Source organism: Coturnix japonica, chromosome 6 (assembly GCF_054131305.1).
Source record: "Coturnix japonica strain WE chromosome 6, WE-NBRP24, whole genome shotgun sequence".
Lineage (NCBI taxonomy): Eukaryota > Metazoa > Chordata > Aves > Galliformes > Phasianidae > Coturnix > Coturnix japonica.
In genome coordinates this window covers 39428784-39445607 of record NC_140668.1, presented here as the reverse complement: position 1 = coordinate 39445607, position 16824 = coordinate 39428784, and the positions used below count along the sequence as shown (strand labels likewise).

The window sequence follows — 16824 nt, the reverse complement described above, 5'->3', positions numbered from 1 at the left end:
CTGTATGTAGAATACACGCATACATTTGCACTCCTCACTGTTGCCTCTCAAGGAGGATTTCTTGAGAGGACCGTTCATCATTATAATTCCAACATGACTCACAAGTTATTGGTGTTAGCTACAAAGCCTCGTTCCAGCTAAGTAATTAGGTGGGATCGAGCTTTCATCTTCTTTAAAACATGTATTTTTAATTCTCAAAAGTGACAAAGGCATGTCAAATCCGCTGCTCTAAAGGGATGCTCAGAGCCAACAGCCCCAAAGCAGTTTCTCAGGGAACAGATAATTTTAGCACAAATATGACCCACAACAAGCACAAATACAATCTCTGTGAATAATTCTAATATGATAAAGAGGAAAAGCAAGCATTCAAACTGAAGCACATTCCCAAAGATCACAAGACCATTAAGAGCAAACCTTTAATTTCATGCTTCACTGCTGAAAGACCAAGCGACTCAAAACGGCCTCAGCCGCAGCAGCCAGCTGCCATCCCACACACCTGGACACGGCACTAATGAGTCCAACAGCACATCTAAGCTAAGGGGAATCTCCTGGACTTCCCTCAGAACAGGTACAGCTTTGTGAGCTGACAGCCAGCCCCCATCAGCGGGATTACTAAGAAACGTCCCTGCAGAAATTCCCTAGAGAATCTGAAACGGTTTGGGGACCTTTAAGGAAACTTGCCACATCAAACCTGCTCCTAACACATCAGACTTCAAATGAAACTTTGTGTTTTCACCTAAACACAGGCCAGTGTTTATATATGCTGCACTATAAATAGCATTAAAGCAGAAACTGACAAATGCCAGAAAGATTAGACTTGCTGCAAGGAAACTGATTCTTCCCGGAGGATGCAGCTTCTCCCCATGCTCACTGCCATCCCATCCCCTTCTCCCCATGCTCACTGCCATACTCCAACAGCTCAGGCTCCTTCCTCTCCTGATCAGCTCGATGCCACTGCTGTGTTTGCTTTTCCTTTGGTTGCCTTTTTGGTAGTGGAATGGGGCTGTTTGTTTGTTTTTTAGCATGCAGACACTCCTTCTGTGAGAATTTGGCATTTATTTACATGGAAAACATTAAGAAGAAGAAAAAGCAGTTATTACCTAAATGCAGTATTGCATTTGAAAGCAAAAATAGTTTTAAAAAAATTAACACAAAAACTACGTAACTAGAATTCCTGTTTGCAGCAGGTGCTGTGCTCAATGAAGGAGCCAGGCTGCAGTCAGATGGCAGCACCAGCACCTCCCAATTTACTGCTCTTTAAAACCCCCTTGAAGAATGCACCCGTTGATCTCGAGTTTCTGTTCTTCCCCAGCAGCAGCTCCTCTTACACCCAGCACTCCCCAGGAATACATTTCCTTTTTTCCAGACAGGAAAAGAGGAACCTGCATTTCAGGACTGTTATTACTGTGAAGCATAAACAAGACGGACACAGCAGCCCAGCCCAGCAACAGCCCTGAGCTGCTCACATCCATCCCCACACAGCCCTGCTGCCAGCCATCCCACCCCACCCTCAGCAACCCCCTGGATCCCACAGCACCCCTCACAATACCAACCTGGACCCACCAGGTGAGCCCCGGCTTCACAAATTCTATTACCAAAATGAAGGACACAGAGGGACAGGCAGATTTACACCAAGTACTTTAAGTGTCAAGTTTCTTCACCCGCCCTTTATCCAATTATCCCAGCACTGTAATCTCTCCACAATCAGCTGCCTGTAACTTTGATGTTGCTGCCAATTACATTGCCACCTCAGAAAGCTGCACTTCACGTGGCCGTCCTGCCAGAACAGCCCAGATCCTGAGCCCAGATCCAGCATTGCAGAATTCCAGATCCTCCGCAAGCACACGGCTACAGGTGGCCTAAGCCCCTCGGAACTGAACGTTCCTCCTCTAGCTTTGGATATGTCCCACAGAAAGCTCATTGGTGTGCTCAATCTCAGTGAGGCAGGACTCCCCTTTTGGGCAATCCCCCATTGTCAGAAGAGAAACCACCGCCAGGCAAAAGCTGCCTTATTAAACAGTATGAGCCTAATGCTGACACGGGGACAGATGCTCCTGCTTCAAGTAGATGGAAGGTGGGAAGAGGAAAGCAGCAGTTTCCTCAAAGCAGCTCATGAAAGGAGTTGCAAACAATCAGTGCAGCTACAGCTCAGCAAGGCCAACACACCCAGAGCCAGCATTGCCTCACATGCAGCACTCACAAACCTTCTCTTTAGCTACTCACATGGAATGAGCCTTGAATGACTCCTCACTTACATCCCCATAGAAGTTTCAGCTACACAGATGAAGAGTTGTGATCCCAGCAGTTCAGTGCCTCGCTGGCTCGCACTGTGCCAGAACCGGTTCATGACACTGCAGGAGGATTCATCTCCTCCCCAAGCTCTATGAGGCGGCTCCTCGGGTTCAGCTGAACCACCACAAGCCCCTGAGCACAGCCAGGCCATCCACAAACCCTCAGGCCCCAAATAACAGCAGTGTCCTGCGCACAGAGCAGCCGTGCAGGAGAGCACGGGGTCAGTGCCAGTGCACTAGGGGCAGGTAGGGCATTCCCATGGGCTTTTTGCCTTTCAGGGTATGTACTGGAAATCTCTCACCACTTCCTCCGCCTTCTGAACAAAGACAATCGTTGTGTGTAATAAGCTCCCCTCACAGAATGGCTGTCCACCTCATCTCCACCAATACAGTTCTCCTCAACATGGTTTAATACCCACACAGATTTGGCTGCTTCTCCCAGTGCCACTTCCTTGCTGTAGCACATGACAGTCACACCAGAGATTAGACAAACCTTGGTGCACTCCTCTAATCAGCTGGCAGCATATTAGCAGAAATCTCTTCCAATGAAGTACTCCGAGCTGATCAAAAAACAAGCAAGCAATGAGCTGTTTACATGGAAGTAAATTAAAAAACAATTAGAAGTACACAAACACACAAATAGCTTCAGCTATCGAGGCTGCAAGTGAGGAAAGCACAGTGGAGCACATGTACTCTGCCAATGAAGGACGCTAATCAGACAGAAAATAAATCAAAGCACCAGAACTGGTGTCCATGTTGCATACATCCCCAGGCAGCATAAAGGAACAGGTTCAAAGTGCCCACGCACGTACAGATTTTGTGATGCTCACCAGTTCACAATAAAGCGTGAGGTTTGGAGCTAAACCTGTATTACAAGGTCCCTGCTGTCACTCCCCACTCCAAAGTTAGCTGCTGTTTAATGAGGCTCTATGTGCAACTGAGGTCTTTCAGAAACGTTTGTAGAAGGCAGTAAAACCCAAATCTGTGCTATATCTGAAAAATCAAGGCTGCTGATCCTTTCAGAAGAACCAGCTTGGGTTGGTTGTTTTTGGTTTGGTTATTTTTAACTAAGTTTGGTTCTACCCACAAATCCAGTCTATGCCAAACAATATAGTTGCATACAATAAACCCAGTCACTAAACAACACCACAATAGCTCAGTTCACAAAGGGTTCTGAAAGGGAGGTGGGAGTGTTACGTCAGCTCTAAATACTCAGCACACAAGCAAAGCCTTGCTTTGTAACAACATGTTAGCGTCAGGAGACCCTGACGGATTTTTCTGTAACAAAAGCTTGGGTGTGGGAACACTTTCAAGCAAACTATTTCATGTCAGGAAGAGCCTGTAGGAGCTGATCAGCTCCCTCCATACATCCACCAAGGAAAACAAAGCCCTCCCACATCCTCCACGTTTGGTTTAATTGAACAAGTTTGGTTCTTGCATTGCAGAATGATGGGATGTGTGCTGCTGCAGCGTGCAGGGATTGTGTGCACCCAGCTCGGCTGCACTCAGGTCAGCAGGGAGATGCAGCCTGAGGCTTTGTGCCCCTAAGTCATCAGGGAGCATCACAACAGCCACACTGAGTGCACACCTCCACACACGTACAAATGGCACAGGATTTGTGTGTAACCAGCAGAAGGTGCAAGTCATCACTGCTCCAGAAGAGCCAAGCAGATGGGCTGGGGCAGGGAACTCCTTCATAGCCTCAATGCATGCATCTCAAAGCACATCATGAGCACAGTATGATTGCTCCTATTTCTGCACATGCACAAACTGAGCTGCAGGCAGGCAGCAGCTGATGAGGCTGCCCAGCCACCAGCACGCAGCAGGACTCGGCCGTGTCTGCACAGACCAGTGCTCAGTCTGCCAGGTAGCAGCACAGCAGTGCTTACATGACACCTCTGGGGGTGTCTCAGAATAATGTGATTAAACATAGGACTCGGCTCAAACCAACACTTATCCAGGTGACAAATGAGTTTACGTTATGTCCTTTCCCCGTGCACACATTGTGAGTAATACACCCCTTTGAAAGTAAGGCACACGAGCTGTGCTCCAGGCACTCACACTGCTGCCTTCCTTCAGCTGCACCTCCAAGCAGACAGTGGTGAAAACAAGTGAGTGAACTTGCTGCCTCCCCTGCGTTGCATCACCCACCCCACGAGCAGTGGATCCGTGGATGGCAGCACAGCTGAACACCAGCAGCGAGTCCTGCCTCCAGTGCTCCCTTTACTGTCAATACTGGCAGAGTTATATTGCCACTACAGCAACAGTGGCAGGTTTTCAAAGTCACTGCAGTGTATACAAGGCTGTTTTACGCAACGAAACATAAAAATCTTCCTTCCAGTTCCCTCTGGCTTCAGACAAAAGCAGCAAACCCTAAATCAACACAATTCACGAGCACACAGGGAAAGGCAGATGCCATCATTCTGCCCACAGCAGAAAACTTTGATTAAGAAGTTGGTAAAACTCCCCTGTGAAGCTGCAGCAGAGGAGCTGCACTGTGCTCATACACTGCACACACTGCTCCAGCATCGCATGGCATGTACTGGTGAGCAGGAGAGGAGCTCACTGACACAGCCACCTTCACTTTAAACCATTTCCATCAGCAGCACCTCACTAACCAAGTCACCGAAGTTCTATTGCAAATCCATTATCATTGCCTCTTGTATTGAAAAATAAAGAAAATCCAAAAGGGTTTTTCCTCCTTTTTTAAAGCTGCAAGCGCTGAGACAAGATATGCTCGTATTAGAAGGGCAATGGTGCCAATAATTGATACCTGAACAGAAGTCACTTACTGCAGCGTTCCACTAACCTGCAGAAAAGCTGTTAATCTCAACATTCAGGGCTCTGCTCAGCAGGGTAGGGTTGAGAAATTAATCCTTTTAAAGTTGAATTTCAACAACTGACAAAGGCATGTGTTAGCTGAACTCTATTCGTGGCACACGTCCAAATATCAAATAAAGCTTTCCTGGCTGTGTTTCAGTCATCCTCATTCACAGCTCAAAGAGTACTTTTATAAATGCAGACAGACAGCATAAATCCTGGGTCTTGTTTGCATCCAATTTTACAAATCTCAGAAAGACAACAACTTTATTTAGCGAGTGTCACTTCAAGAATTGGACCGGCACTGACTTACTAAAAAGTCTGTCCTGTGCCATTGTGAATTCCAGACGAAACTCCCAGCGCTCAAAAGAAAGTAATAAAACACGGCAGACAAAGCAGCACAAGTGAAGAAGGACAGAAGCACGGACACACGGCCCAGCACAGCCAAAGCACCCAGCACAGCTGAGAGACTTTGCTATGTACAAGGAGCAGCAGAGTTCTAAGAGGATCACTGCTCATAAACAACCCCAAATTGAGCAGAATGAAAAGAAAACAACCAAAGCTGCTGTGTTTTAATTTTCCGGCATGCAGGAAGCTGCACTAAGGTTGCCCTTTGGAAAGAGTCCAAATATGATAGGTATGAAAATTCAATTAAGGAATTCAAGCAACTCTATTTTTCCATGTAACAACAGTAAATAACAATGTTACAACAACAGCAACACTTTGTGCCTCTACCCAATAAGGAATGGAAAGGGCTCTTGGTTTCCTCCCCATCTTCCTCCTGCCTCTAAAAAGCTTTAACTCCAGTTCCCAAACGCCCAAATATTACGTGTCCAAAGAACAAGTATTAGCACGATCCACTCACCGACCACTTTCAAACATTGTTATTGTGCCAGAATGAAAATTTACAAGAATTCCAGGTAACCAGGTGCTCCAGGCAGGTCCATCAGATCTGTAGGTGCAAAGCTCCACCTGGAGCCACAGACACAGTCCATTTGACACTGCTCTTACCTGTCCCACTACAACATTTCTCAGCCTTTTCAGGTTTGCACAGTTTTGTTCCAATTTGCTCATTTTTGCCACCTCTCACATTTGCTGTAGAACAACTATAACAGCGCCCACTGCTGCACTGCCAGCAACAGAAAGACAGATGCACCTCTTCCATTTGAGCCACACCACGGTACCTGACCTCGAAGAATTCACACTTCAAATACATTGCAGTCACCTCTGAGGTTCAGCGTTTCATAGACAGGTTTGGAGGCCACATTCATGAGGCTTGGCACACTCCAGTGTTTCCTACCATGGCACCATCCGGAGCCCTGTGCTCCCTTCAGTAAGCTGCTGACATTAAAGGGTGCTTTCATGCACCTTCCCCCAAACTGAAGAGCACTTATGCTCCCTTACCATCACTTCAGTTCCTAGCTACAATTCAAGTACTATGTTTGATGATAAAGTGGGAAGCCAAGCCAAACATTTAACAGCAAAATGTGGATAAAAAGTTCTTTTCTGTACTGCAGAGCTAAATCCCCAATGGAAACAGAGGAAGAGCAGCAATGAAAGAATGAGTGGTGTAACTAGTCTGGAATTGCCAAGCGGTAGAAAACATAGGGACGGTAATGCCAAATCCAACTAAACAGAGATATCTTTCCTCTGATAGCAGCAAACTACAAGGCAAGGTTTACAAGAAGCAGTAAGCTTTGCACAGAATACGCTCCAGGCTCTACAAGCAGCTGCAGACCTGCTCCCTACCATCGCACTTTGCTAAGCAGGTGTGGTCCCCTACAGAGCTGACACCTCGAGCCATTGATCCTTTTACTGCCCAAAACATCAACCAGCTATTTCTGAAATTAAATGGTGTGCCATAAAATAATAATTTTTAAAAAATCTTGTTTTAAATCACTGCCTGCTCATTGCACTGGGTGTCATTAACTCTGAAGCCATGAAAACTAACAGAAAAAGCAAGGCCTGTTTATCTGTGTTTTATCATCCTCCTCCACTCGATCCCTCAGTTTTGCATGTGCAACGCTTTGTATGTGCTAAAGCTCAATGAGGATTCATGGAGTGTAATTTAACAGAAGATAAGCCTGCTGGGGGATAGAGTTCATGGGGGTAATCAGCCGGCGTGCAGATAGCGATGCTTGCTGGACACCCCAGCAAAAGCTTCCGGGGACTCAGACATGCATCACTGAGGGCCAGCTGCTGGAAGGGAGCAGAGCATCACATCATAGCCTCCCTGCTGCTATGCTGAAGACCTCTGCAGCTCCACTACCTTGTCTTTCCTCACTGAACTCCTAACGGAGGAGCCTCGTTCTCAGAGTTCCTCCAGCAGGTACTGTGCTATCCCACTGCATCAGGCGTCTGCTCCCAGTTCCCAGGGCTTCAGCTTTCTTTCCTCTACATGTTAAAGCTTAATTCAGTAAACATAAAGCCCTGCAGATTCCCTGGCTCAGTGGTAGAAAGGTAATCTTCTGAAATGAATTCTTTTGCTATTGTATTAATGTATTGAAATACCTGCACAGCAAGCAGTACTTAATTTTACTCTAAACAATATAATCCTTTCCTTGCTACCACTCCTCTGAAAGCATCTCTTTTATTGAACTGGCAGCATACAACTTAAACAAAGTGCTGAAGATTAAAGTGAATCTTTTCAGGCCACAAAATAAGAAACCAAACGATTTCCCCATCTGATTGAGGAGCAGTTCCATCCCAGGTACAGCTCAGGTTTCAAGGCGAGGCAGAAGGGCCCATCTAGAATACAGATGCCTACAAGAAAAACAAAGCCAGTTTTATACCCAAAGGGAAACTGTGTGTAGGCAAAGGAAGGGCACGTGCTCACTCAATTTTACTTACAGCCGAGAACTGATGGGAATTCTACCAGCAGCAAATGCAGAGAAGAGCTTAAAACTGCTGAACTGGGGCTCATGCCTGGAGCACCAAACTCAACACACAGGAAGTCAACTGTAAAGGAACACGCTCCTGCTGAACAGCTGTAACCCCTCTGCTAAGGGAGCAGCAGGGCTCCAGCTTCCAGTAGGGTCCAAACCTGTCAGATACCTTCAAGCCAAGAGGCAATAGGACACAAAATGCACACGTTTCCTACAAATTTGGGGAAAACCAACGACTACAATCAAGATGAATAATTTGCCCCAATAAGAAACGCAGGTGAAGACTGACACTGGATGTGAATTGCTGATGTGAGAACTCACAAGAGTCCCAACAGAAACAAGAACACTTCAGAATTCACAGCCACTCGTGCACATCTGCCCTGAGGATGACAAAGGGATTGGAGCAGCCCATATGAACAAAGCTGAAGATGCTGGGCACAGCCTAGTGCCGGGATGGCTCTGGGGGTCACTTCTGCCTGTCCTGCTGCACACAGCAGCTTGTACAACCACCAGCAGTGAATGGTCGTATGAGCAGATCGTGTTCCCCTGTGCACAAGGAAATATAAACTGCCATCGGTTCATGGAAACTACTGAACTCTGCAGCTTATTATTTTCCAATCACTCTGTAGCGCTGCTATCAAAACTTACAGATTCTTCTGCTCAGCAAATCCATACAAAATATCAGGGCCCCGGACAATGCGACTGAAACAACTGGCGTGGAAGTGGCTGTTTGTCTGAACTGAAGCACAACTCCAACAAGTGAAAACTTTTTTTATTGTTGCCTATAATTCTTTCTTTCCTACATGCCTCATCTTGCCAAGCACTGGCAATGATTGCTATCCGTCTGCCTTCTGTTTGCCAAACAAACTTCACCACAACTCAGACCCGTCTTTAATAACAAACCTCCGCATTATTTGGTACATTGCATCGGTTTCATAAACTTTGCAAGGTGACCCCAAATCCTTTCCAATTGTTTACAAAGCAACTGCAAAAGCTGCTGCTGGGACAGCTGATGGATGGGACTGGGAGGGCAACTCCTCAGCACACCCACCCCAATGGGAAAGTGTTCCCTACACTGTTGCAGGGACATTTGTCACTCAGACCAAGAGCCACACAGTGAATGCCAGAATGTAACGGCATATCATACAATGTAGCAGAGAATAATCATCCTGTTCAGGAGCGACTGGTCGGCCCTATGGGTCCCTTCCAACCTGGGATTCAATTCAACTTGGGATTCAATTCTACGAAGAGATGCTGAGCATTTACATTTCAAGTCCTGCTAAAGCACCACATGCTTTCGCAAACAGCAGGTCCTTTGGATTTTACCACTGACCCAGCAGAGTCTGTTCCAATACAGTTCAAAGTCAGACCCACGAGTTCATTTCAGTCAGTCCTTAAATCAGCTGCTGTACTTACTGATGAGAAAGCCAAATCTTATCCAAAGAATACTCACCCTCATCAGTTTACTCTTAACATAAACACAGGGAAGATAACACACGTGATAAAGCGCACAGGGACGAGCACGTACCTTACTTCACCTGCACTTTGGCCACTCACCAATTCCTGCTAAGATTAGCAGCGTATCTGAACTTCAGAATGAGGTCAGGCCGCTATCTTTTTGTGTGAAAGAAACCATTACTACTCCTCCAGACGTCTATTAGAGTAACTACAAAAATGTAAGAAAAGCAAACAAAAAACAAAGTCTCTAGAGCAAAGCTAATAGAAGAGATGCAAAGAGGCAAAACCTTGTATCCGCAAAATATATAATGAACTAAAAAAAGTTAAAGATAAAGGTGAGAGGAAAGGAGAGCACTGAGAAAGACTTTCTGCCTCTGCAGCAGTCAGGAAAACCTGCACAGCAGTTACATGTAGTTTTCAACTTCTGGATCCCTGAGAAGCCTCCAATGCAGAGCACACAATGCACCACAGGGCAGCACGGCACAGCACAGGGAGCACCTGATCCCAGGGCAGAGCCAGACATTGGCAGCTCTGCCCCAAACTCTTCCTCTTCCAGCACCAAACCCCAGCCCTCGTCTGCCCTGTCTCATCTGGATACCACAACGTAGCTGCACAGTAAGCAGGATCAGGGGCAGAACATCAGAAAACCCGACCCAAAGCACAGTGTACTCCTAGACAGGATTTCCAATTTCATTCATTTGGAGACATAAGAAAACACTGCGTTGGCACAATGTAGAGAACTGGGTGGGACACGCAGCACAGCGAGGGGCTGTTCCCACAGCACTGTCCTGGAATTTTCTAATTCTGGTGAGAAAAGCTGGGAATTCAACACCCTGCCCCAGATCCGGACAATGGTTCTGCAGCAATGCACTCCATAGCTCTGATTTTAAAGCCAATTAAAGGACAGTCAGACATGTCCAAGGCTGGCAGAACTCACAGGGCTTTGGAAGAGTTACGCCCTGGTCACCATCAGCTGCAGAAAGAACCGCTCAGCACGGCCTGCGACAGCACCTTCTTGGAGCTCCTCAAAGGAGCTAAAACATGGTATTTCTGCTCCTGAAAACTGCTCGTATTTGTTCTGAAGTTGAAAAGTAAAAGCAGGCTCTTGCTGTTTTTATAAGGCATCTGTTCCACTCTCCTTTGATCATTCATTCATTGCCTTGCTACAGTTACTTCTTGGATCATGGAAAGAAAAAGAACTCTAGTAAAAAAGAAATGGCTACAAAGTGTCTGTAGTGCAGCAATAAATCGCAGTGAGCGCAGATAGAGAGCAGTCACGTAAGCATGGAAGGAAACTGAGTTTTGACTGGGTGACATTTTCAGGGCAAAGGAGCTGTTCAGGAGAACGCTCACGTTTTTCTTGTTGCTTCCAAGTTCCAAAAAGCCCAACAGTTCTACAGGTATCCAGATACAAAAAGCAAAACAGAAGAGTAAAGAGTTCCCATCTTACCTGCTCCAGTGACAAGATGTAACTTCTAGTACGTGTTACTCTTTACTTGTTCAAAACGAAAGCATTAGCTACATTAGCACATTTAATCAGTTCAGATTTAGTGCCTGACATTGAATGAACTGCTTTGATTGCAATTTTGTACCCCTGCCTGTTCATAATGAATAGTTAACTTTGTTATATTCGAATGCTGCGTATGATATTCAACCACAGAACAACCAGCCTCAAGGTTTTTGGTTTTACGCTTCAGTGATTTTTCTACTACATTAGCGATTTGTATGCACTTTTTGGTGGCTTTATTTCAAGATGGACACTATGTTATATAAAGAGCGGAAGACTGAAATGTATCGCTATGTCTATTATCTATCAGCAAACACCATCCTTCGACAAGTTACAAAGGATCTACTTTTTAGAAGTATTGGTTATATGCTGTACCCCAAAAGCCAGCTTTCCAGTGCTCAGCACTGCAGGGATGAGCTCCAGCACCAGCCCCAGAGCCGCGTCCCAAAGGCTGGGGATCCACAGCCCAGGATCACAGCTGCTTCCTGGGCACGCTGAGCCAGACGTGGGCCCACCCTTCCCACAGCTGGTTTTCACACATCCCTTCCTTGAGTCAGTGTAAGTCATTCGAGCAGACCCACAGCAAACTCCAGCTAGGGCTACAGAACCATTGGTGTGAGCAGAGCAGTGAGGAAAACAGAGGGAAGAGACTGTCTGAACTCCACAAGTGCGGATGCACAATAGCTGGGTCTGCTTGAGAGCAGCAAGTACAGGAGGATGAACTGGAAGATAAAGCTCTTGGGATGCTCAAAGGAAAATATTCCCTTTCCCAAGATAAACATGAACAGGAAAAAGCACCCTCAAAAGAATTATCAGAGCAAATTTTAAATCAATGGCTCTCGCTTTCAATTGCCATTTCACCTCAGGTCCGTGTGGGTTCAGAAGTTCATCTGGACACTGTGACAGAAACACGAGGACAAGAATCTGCACTGAAGTGGCCACGCAGAGAACGTTAACGCGCAGTGACAGCGTGCAGCGTGACGTAACAGCTGTGGGGAGCAGGCCAGGCCAGGCCATAAAGCACCACCGCAGCCTCATCCCAACTCACTGCACATCCAAACATAACCTCTCTGTTTCCCTAAGAGCAGACGGCATGATTTAATCCAGGCGCTAATACTCTTCCACTCCCCTTTCAACTGAGTAAAGCACAAACATTAGGAACTGACCCGCAGGAAGACCCCAGTCCTCCTGCTTCACTCTGTTACCAAAACAGTGACCACAGCTGGCACTCACACACAGGCACAAAGCAACGCAGCCAAACTCACAACCCAGGGCACACAGAGGAAAAGCCGCAGGGCAGCCTGAGAGCGGGACCCCAGCTGTGGGGCAGCACTGCCCTGCTCCCAGCACGGCCCCTCCAGCAGCACACAGCTCCGTGTGGACCTCCTGCTTTATCTCATCGCTTGTACTTACACTCTGATCCAGGATAAGTTTATCCAGAGCACAAGTACATGGCATAAGTTTATCTGTACCCATCTATAAAATAGAACGGCAACCAAGCATGTCCCGATTCATCAGATAACCACTAATATCTTTCCCGAAATCCTGCTAAAATCATACCAACAAACCTTGCTGCAAAGAGGAGACATTCGTTATTTATTCTGCACACACATCTCATTCATTCCAACTTCCAATTTAGATCAAACACATTCCAAACTGACATCTCCTCAATCTTTCACTACAACAAAATACAGCAAATCCTGTTTTAGGGTGTCCAGCACCGCTCTATACGACTGCACCCACAGCTCCTATGGGCACTCCCAGCACGAGCCGGGAGCCCCCAGAAGAATGTGCTCCTGATGAACCAGTTGGAGAGGCTCTTCCTACCTGGAGAGGACACTCAATCATCCCATTAAAGTGAAACAAATCAAAGCTAATAACACACTTCTCAAATTCTCATACAACCATCCAAATGATGTTTTAAATTGCCCTCCTCGCCAGCTGTGATTTGATTTTCTTTCTTTGTTAGAACTGTCCCTTTCTACTGCTGCGGCTACAGCAAAGCCAGGAGGCACACGTGTGTGTTAGGCCACAGAACCATAAAATACCCCACGTTGGGGAGGACCCGTCGCGACCATGGAGTCCAACAGGGCAGCCTTAAAGCCTTCCAGCAATAGGGCTGTAAAAGCACACAACGCCGCACGGCAATGGCAGCTGTAAGGCCCAGAGCAGCGAGAGCTCTGAAGTTGTACTTTATTCTTCAAAGTGTTTTAATGTCTTTTAGCTCCAGCATTACTGACACGTGCCTCGCAGTTAACGAACATATTGACATCAGCTCCAAAACCACTGAGCGCATATCTATGATTTTTAAGAATCCCACTTTAATCTTTCCTCCAGCGCCCGGCTCTGCACAGCTCGGAGCGATAAAACACCGTGTATCCAGCCGTGCATCCCCACATCGCCGCCCCTCCGACGGCTTCACCCAACGTAACGACGTCGCAGCCCTTTAAACGACCGGCCCGGCAGCCGCTGCCTTTGTCCCGCCGCGCTCCCCGCGGACACACACTGGATGCCGCCGCCCCCCGGTTCCGCTCCTTTCCTCCCCGCTCCGGCCGCCCCGCAGCGCCGTTCCCCGCCGCAGGCCCCGCGAGGCCCATCCGCATTCCCGGGCGGGCCGCGAGCCCCCCGCCGCCCCCGCGGGCAGAACCTGTCCGGACACATTCTTGAGGCGGCCGCGGCCGGGCCAGGAATCCAGGAATGCGGCCGGGGCGGGCGGGCCCGGAGCCGAGCATCCCCGCCGACGGAGACCCCGGCGCTTTTCCCCCCGCAGCCATTTGAGCCCTCCCGGCCCTGCCCCCCGGCCCCGCTCACCCTTGGAGTACAGGGACTTGGGGGACTCGAGGTCGAGGTCGGCGCTGAGCAGAGAGATGAAGTCCGAGGGCATCGCAGCTCCGCGGCCCGGCTGGGGCGAGGGGGGCGGCGGCGGGAGGGGGCCGGCCCGGGGGGGGGGCGCTGCTGCTGCCTCCGCCGCCCCGGGGAGGGGAGGGCGGGCACCGGCGGGGGAGAGAGCGGCGCTCCGCTCGCCGCGGGGCGGACCGGGTCGGGCCAGGCCGGGGGCTCCGCTCAACGTCGGGACCGGGCGCCGCCGCCGCCGCCACCCGCCGCTGACAGGAACCGGCCGCTGCCAACGGAACGCGCCGCCCGCCCCCTCCGGCTCCGCTCTGCGCCTGCGCGGGGCTGAGGGAGGGGGCGCGCGCCGGGAACACCGGCACCGCCGGACCGCGCATGCGTCGCGGAGGGCGGGGAGACGCGCGGACGGAACAGCCCCGAGCCCCGGCCCTCTGCGCATGCGCGGAGCGACCCGCGCGGAGCCGCGCCGTGAGGGGAGAGCGGCCGCGGGAGCGAGCGGCGCGGGGGACGGTGTGCGCATGCGCGAGGAGGGAAGGGGGGGCGGCGGGCGGAAGAGCCGCTGTGGTGGCGGGGGGCGCAGAAACGTCCAGAACGATGTGGGGGGGGCGGGGCTGAACGGGATCGGTGTGAGGAGATGAGGGGACAGCGGGAGGAACGAGCGGGAGGGCTGGAGATCTGTGTCAGGGTCTGGGCTCACAGAACCGCTGAGATACGGACATACCCTGGAGAAGCCAACGCGGGGCCTCCGAACTAATGAAGGGACTGGGGACACCCTCCTGTGAGAGGGGCTGAGGGAGCGCGGCCTGAAGGAGCCCGAGGGGTTCGTCACTGTGTAGAAGGGCTTGAAAGGAGATGAGGGAACGTAGAGCCGCGCTGCTGGCTGTGCTGCACAGAGCCAGGGCTGGAGGCAGCTTGTGTCAATGAACACCTGAGGTTCCCTTGGCCATGAGCAGCACTGCTGTGTTACACAGGGATGGACAGTGAGGCCATAGGCTGTGTGGGCTTCAGCATGGAGATCTCCAAAGCCAGCCACACGTGGAGCTGGGTACCAGCACCGTGTCCCAGAGCAGAGCACTGAGAGGCCTCTTCAAATCTCAGCCATTGTGTGAGGAGCAGAGCAGGACAAAGCTGTGACCACACTGTACCAATCCCGGCTGAGGCTCTGGGATCCCTGGGCGCTGCAGCTCCTTCATTCTGACATTAACAAACTGCCTGGAAGCCAGCGTATCTGCTGTGCTGTCCAGCAGATGGGCTGCAACAGAGAAGGAAGGCAGATCTTACTCCTGAAAGCATTGAGGTATGGATCAATAAGACGTAAAGCACATCAAGATAGGAGATGACAGCACAGAACGAGGCTAAAAGTGGAGAAAGAGTCAGAATCCTGCAAGACCTCAGCTTCCAGCTTCACCCCAGACCCAGGTGAGCTTTAAGCTGTGAGGGCAGCTACCAGGTTTAGTCACATCTATCTCTGCGTGTTCCCACCTGCCACAGGCTCCCCGCTGTCTGTAGTGTTGGGCTGTGTGACCAGCAACTGAAACCCATTTTGTGTTCCTTGCTGAAGCAACTGGGGCAGCATAGGAGGAATTCAGAGCAGTTCCTGCTGGGGGCTGGAGGGCCCCACTGGCTGGTACAGCCCAGCGGGTTTGGCACCACAACCCCAGATGTGCCTGGCTTTCCAAGACTGGCATGATTTGGAGGTTGCCTGATGACACAAGTACATGCACAACAGAGTGAGCACACACTGATGTGCAGGTTGATGGAAGTGTTGCCCCATCTGTGTCACTGAAATCTGGAACAGATTTTCTGATCCTGTGTGGCCTGTCACAGCCCATGCAGTACTGGGCACTCATGGTGACAAATCCAGATGTGGGAAAGGCTGGAGTGCCAAAGGATGTTGTAGATTAACAAGTATTGATCTTATGCATTTTCCTGTACTTTTTTGATTTTTGATCATTTTGTGTGCTTAGCTTTGGATGCACATCCAGCTTCAGAGCCTGGCCTTGCAGCTCCAAGCAGATTTGCTGTGAGCTCTTGGTGCTTTGAAGGTCCTTCTCAAATGTCACTTTGGCCGATGGGGAAGATATTTAGTGTCCCAGGAGGGGGAACTGCACGTGGGGACTGTAGTGGAAACAGGGAGTGCTGTCATCGCTGTGCAAACTGCATAAACAAGGGAAGTTTCAATTACAAGGGAAAGGAAACCTGCAACCTGTTTGGAGCAAAAGGGTCTGCAGCTGAGTGAACACACTGATGTGTTTTTTCCCCAGTCGTCACAGCAGAGATGTACAGAATGGTGGGTTCTGGTCAGGGATGCTGCCTGTGGCGTGTGGAGGTGCTTGGCTCCGTCCTTTCCCACTCCCATTCACAAGCCCTCATGGTTGGCCTTGAACTTATAGTTCTTTTCCAATCTTACTGATTCTATATGGAATGACACAGCTGAAACACAAACAAAATCTCAGCCAGTTCACTGCCAGGCACCGAAACACGAGACTTTGTCCAAATGTATGAATTCCTTGTAATTAAGGTATTTCCTTGTTTTATGATTAAGCTCTTCTCCCCATGTAAGCAGTGGATAGCAGCAGGTGTGAGTAGGAAGCAGTGTGCACCAGGCTTCTGTGAGTACATTGGCAGGTGCACGCGTAGACTCACCAGCCCTGCTTGCAGTGTCTAACCCTGTGTAGGTGTTGTATTTTTTATCTGCGTTACAGGGCTGTCAGAAAATAATTAGGCTCTTTCAACAGCTGCCCTACTCCCAGATTACTGCTTCCTGACTCATTAGAGCCGCTGAGGTTGGCAGGAAACTTGTTCTATAGTAATTTCTGCCAGCAGCGTCCCTGGAGACGGGGCAGCCTTGTGTGTGACACCGGCGGCCACTTCAGCCTCGTGATGGAGGCACGAGGCCGCTGGAGGCCAATGAGCCGGCTGCTGTTTACCAGGAGATCGTTAGTGCTGTCATGAGCAACCATCAGGAGTTTCCCTATCGCTCTGATGGCTGCATTGGCCGGGCACTCGAGCA

The 16824-nt window shown here is 49.4% G+C and overlaps 1 protein-coding gene across 3 annotated transcripts in view; it reads right to left on the bottom strand.

The window, feature by feature from the left end:
• Nucleotides 1-14162, bottom strand: part of NFAT5 (nuclear factor of activated T cells 5) — a 56509-nt gene extending 42347 nt beyond the window's left edge. For all 3 annotated transcript variants that reach the window (XM_015874233.3, XM_015874235.3, XM_015874234.3), the window contains exon 1: nt 13773-14162. In XM_015874233.3, the coding sequence (XP_015729719.1) occupies nt 13773-13845 (73 nt within the window). In that variant the 5' untranslated portion in view covers nt 13846-14162. The remainder of the gene's footprint in view (nt 1-13772) is intronic.
• Nucleotides 14163-16824: the final 2662 nt, after the last annotated feature.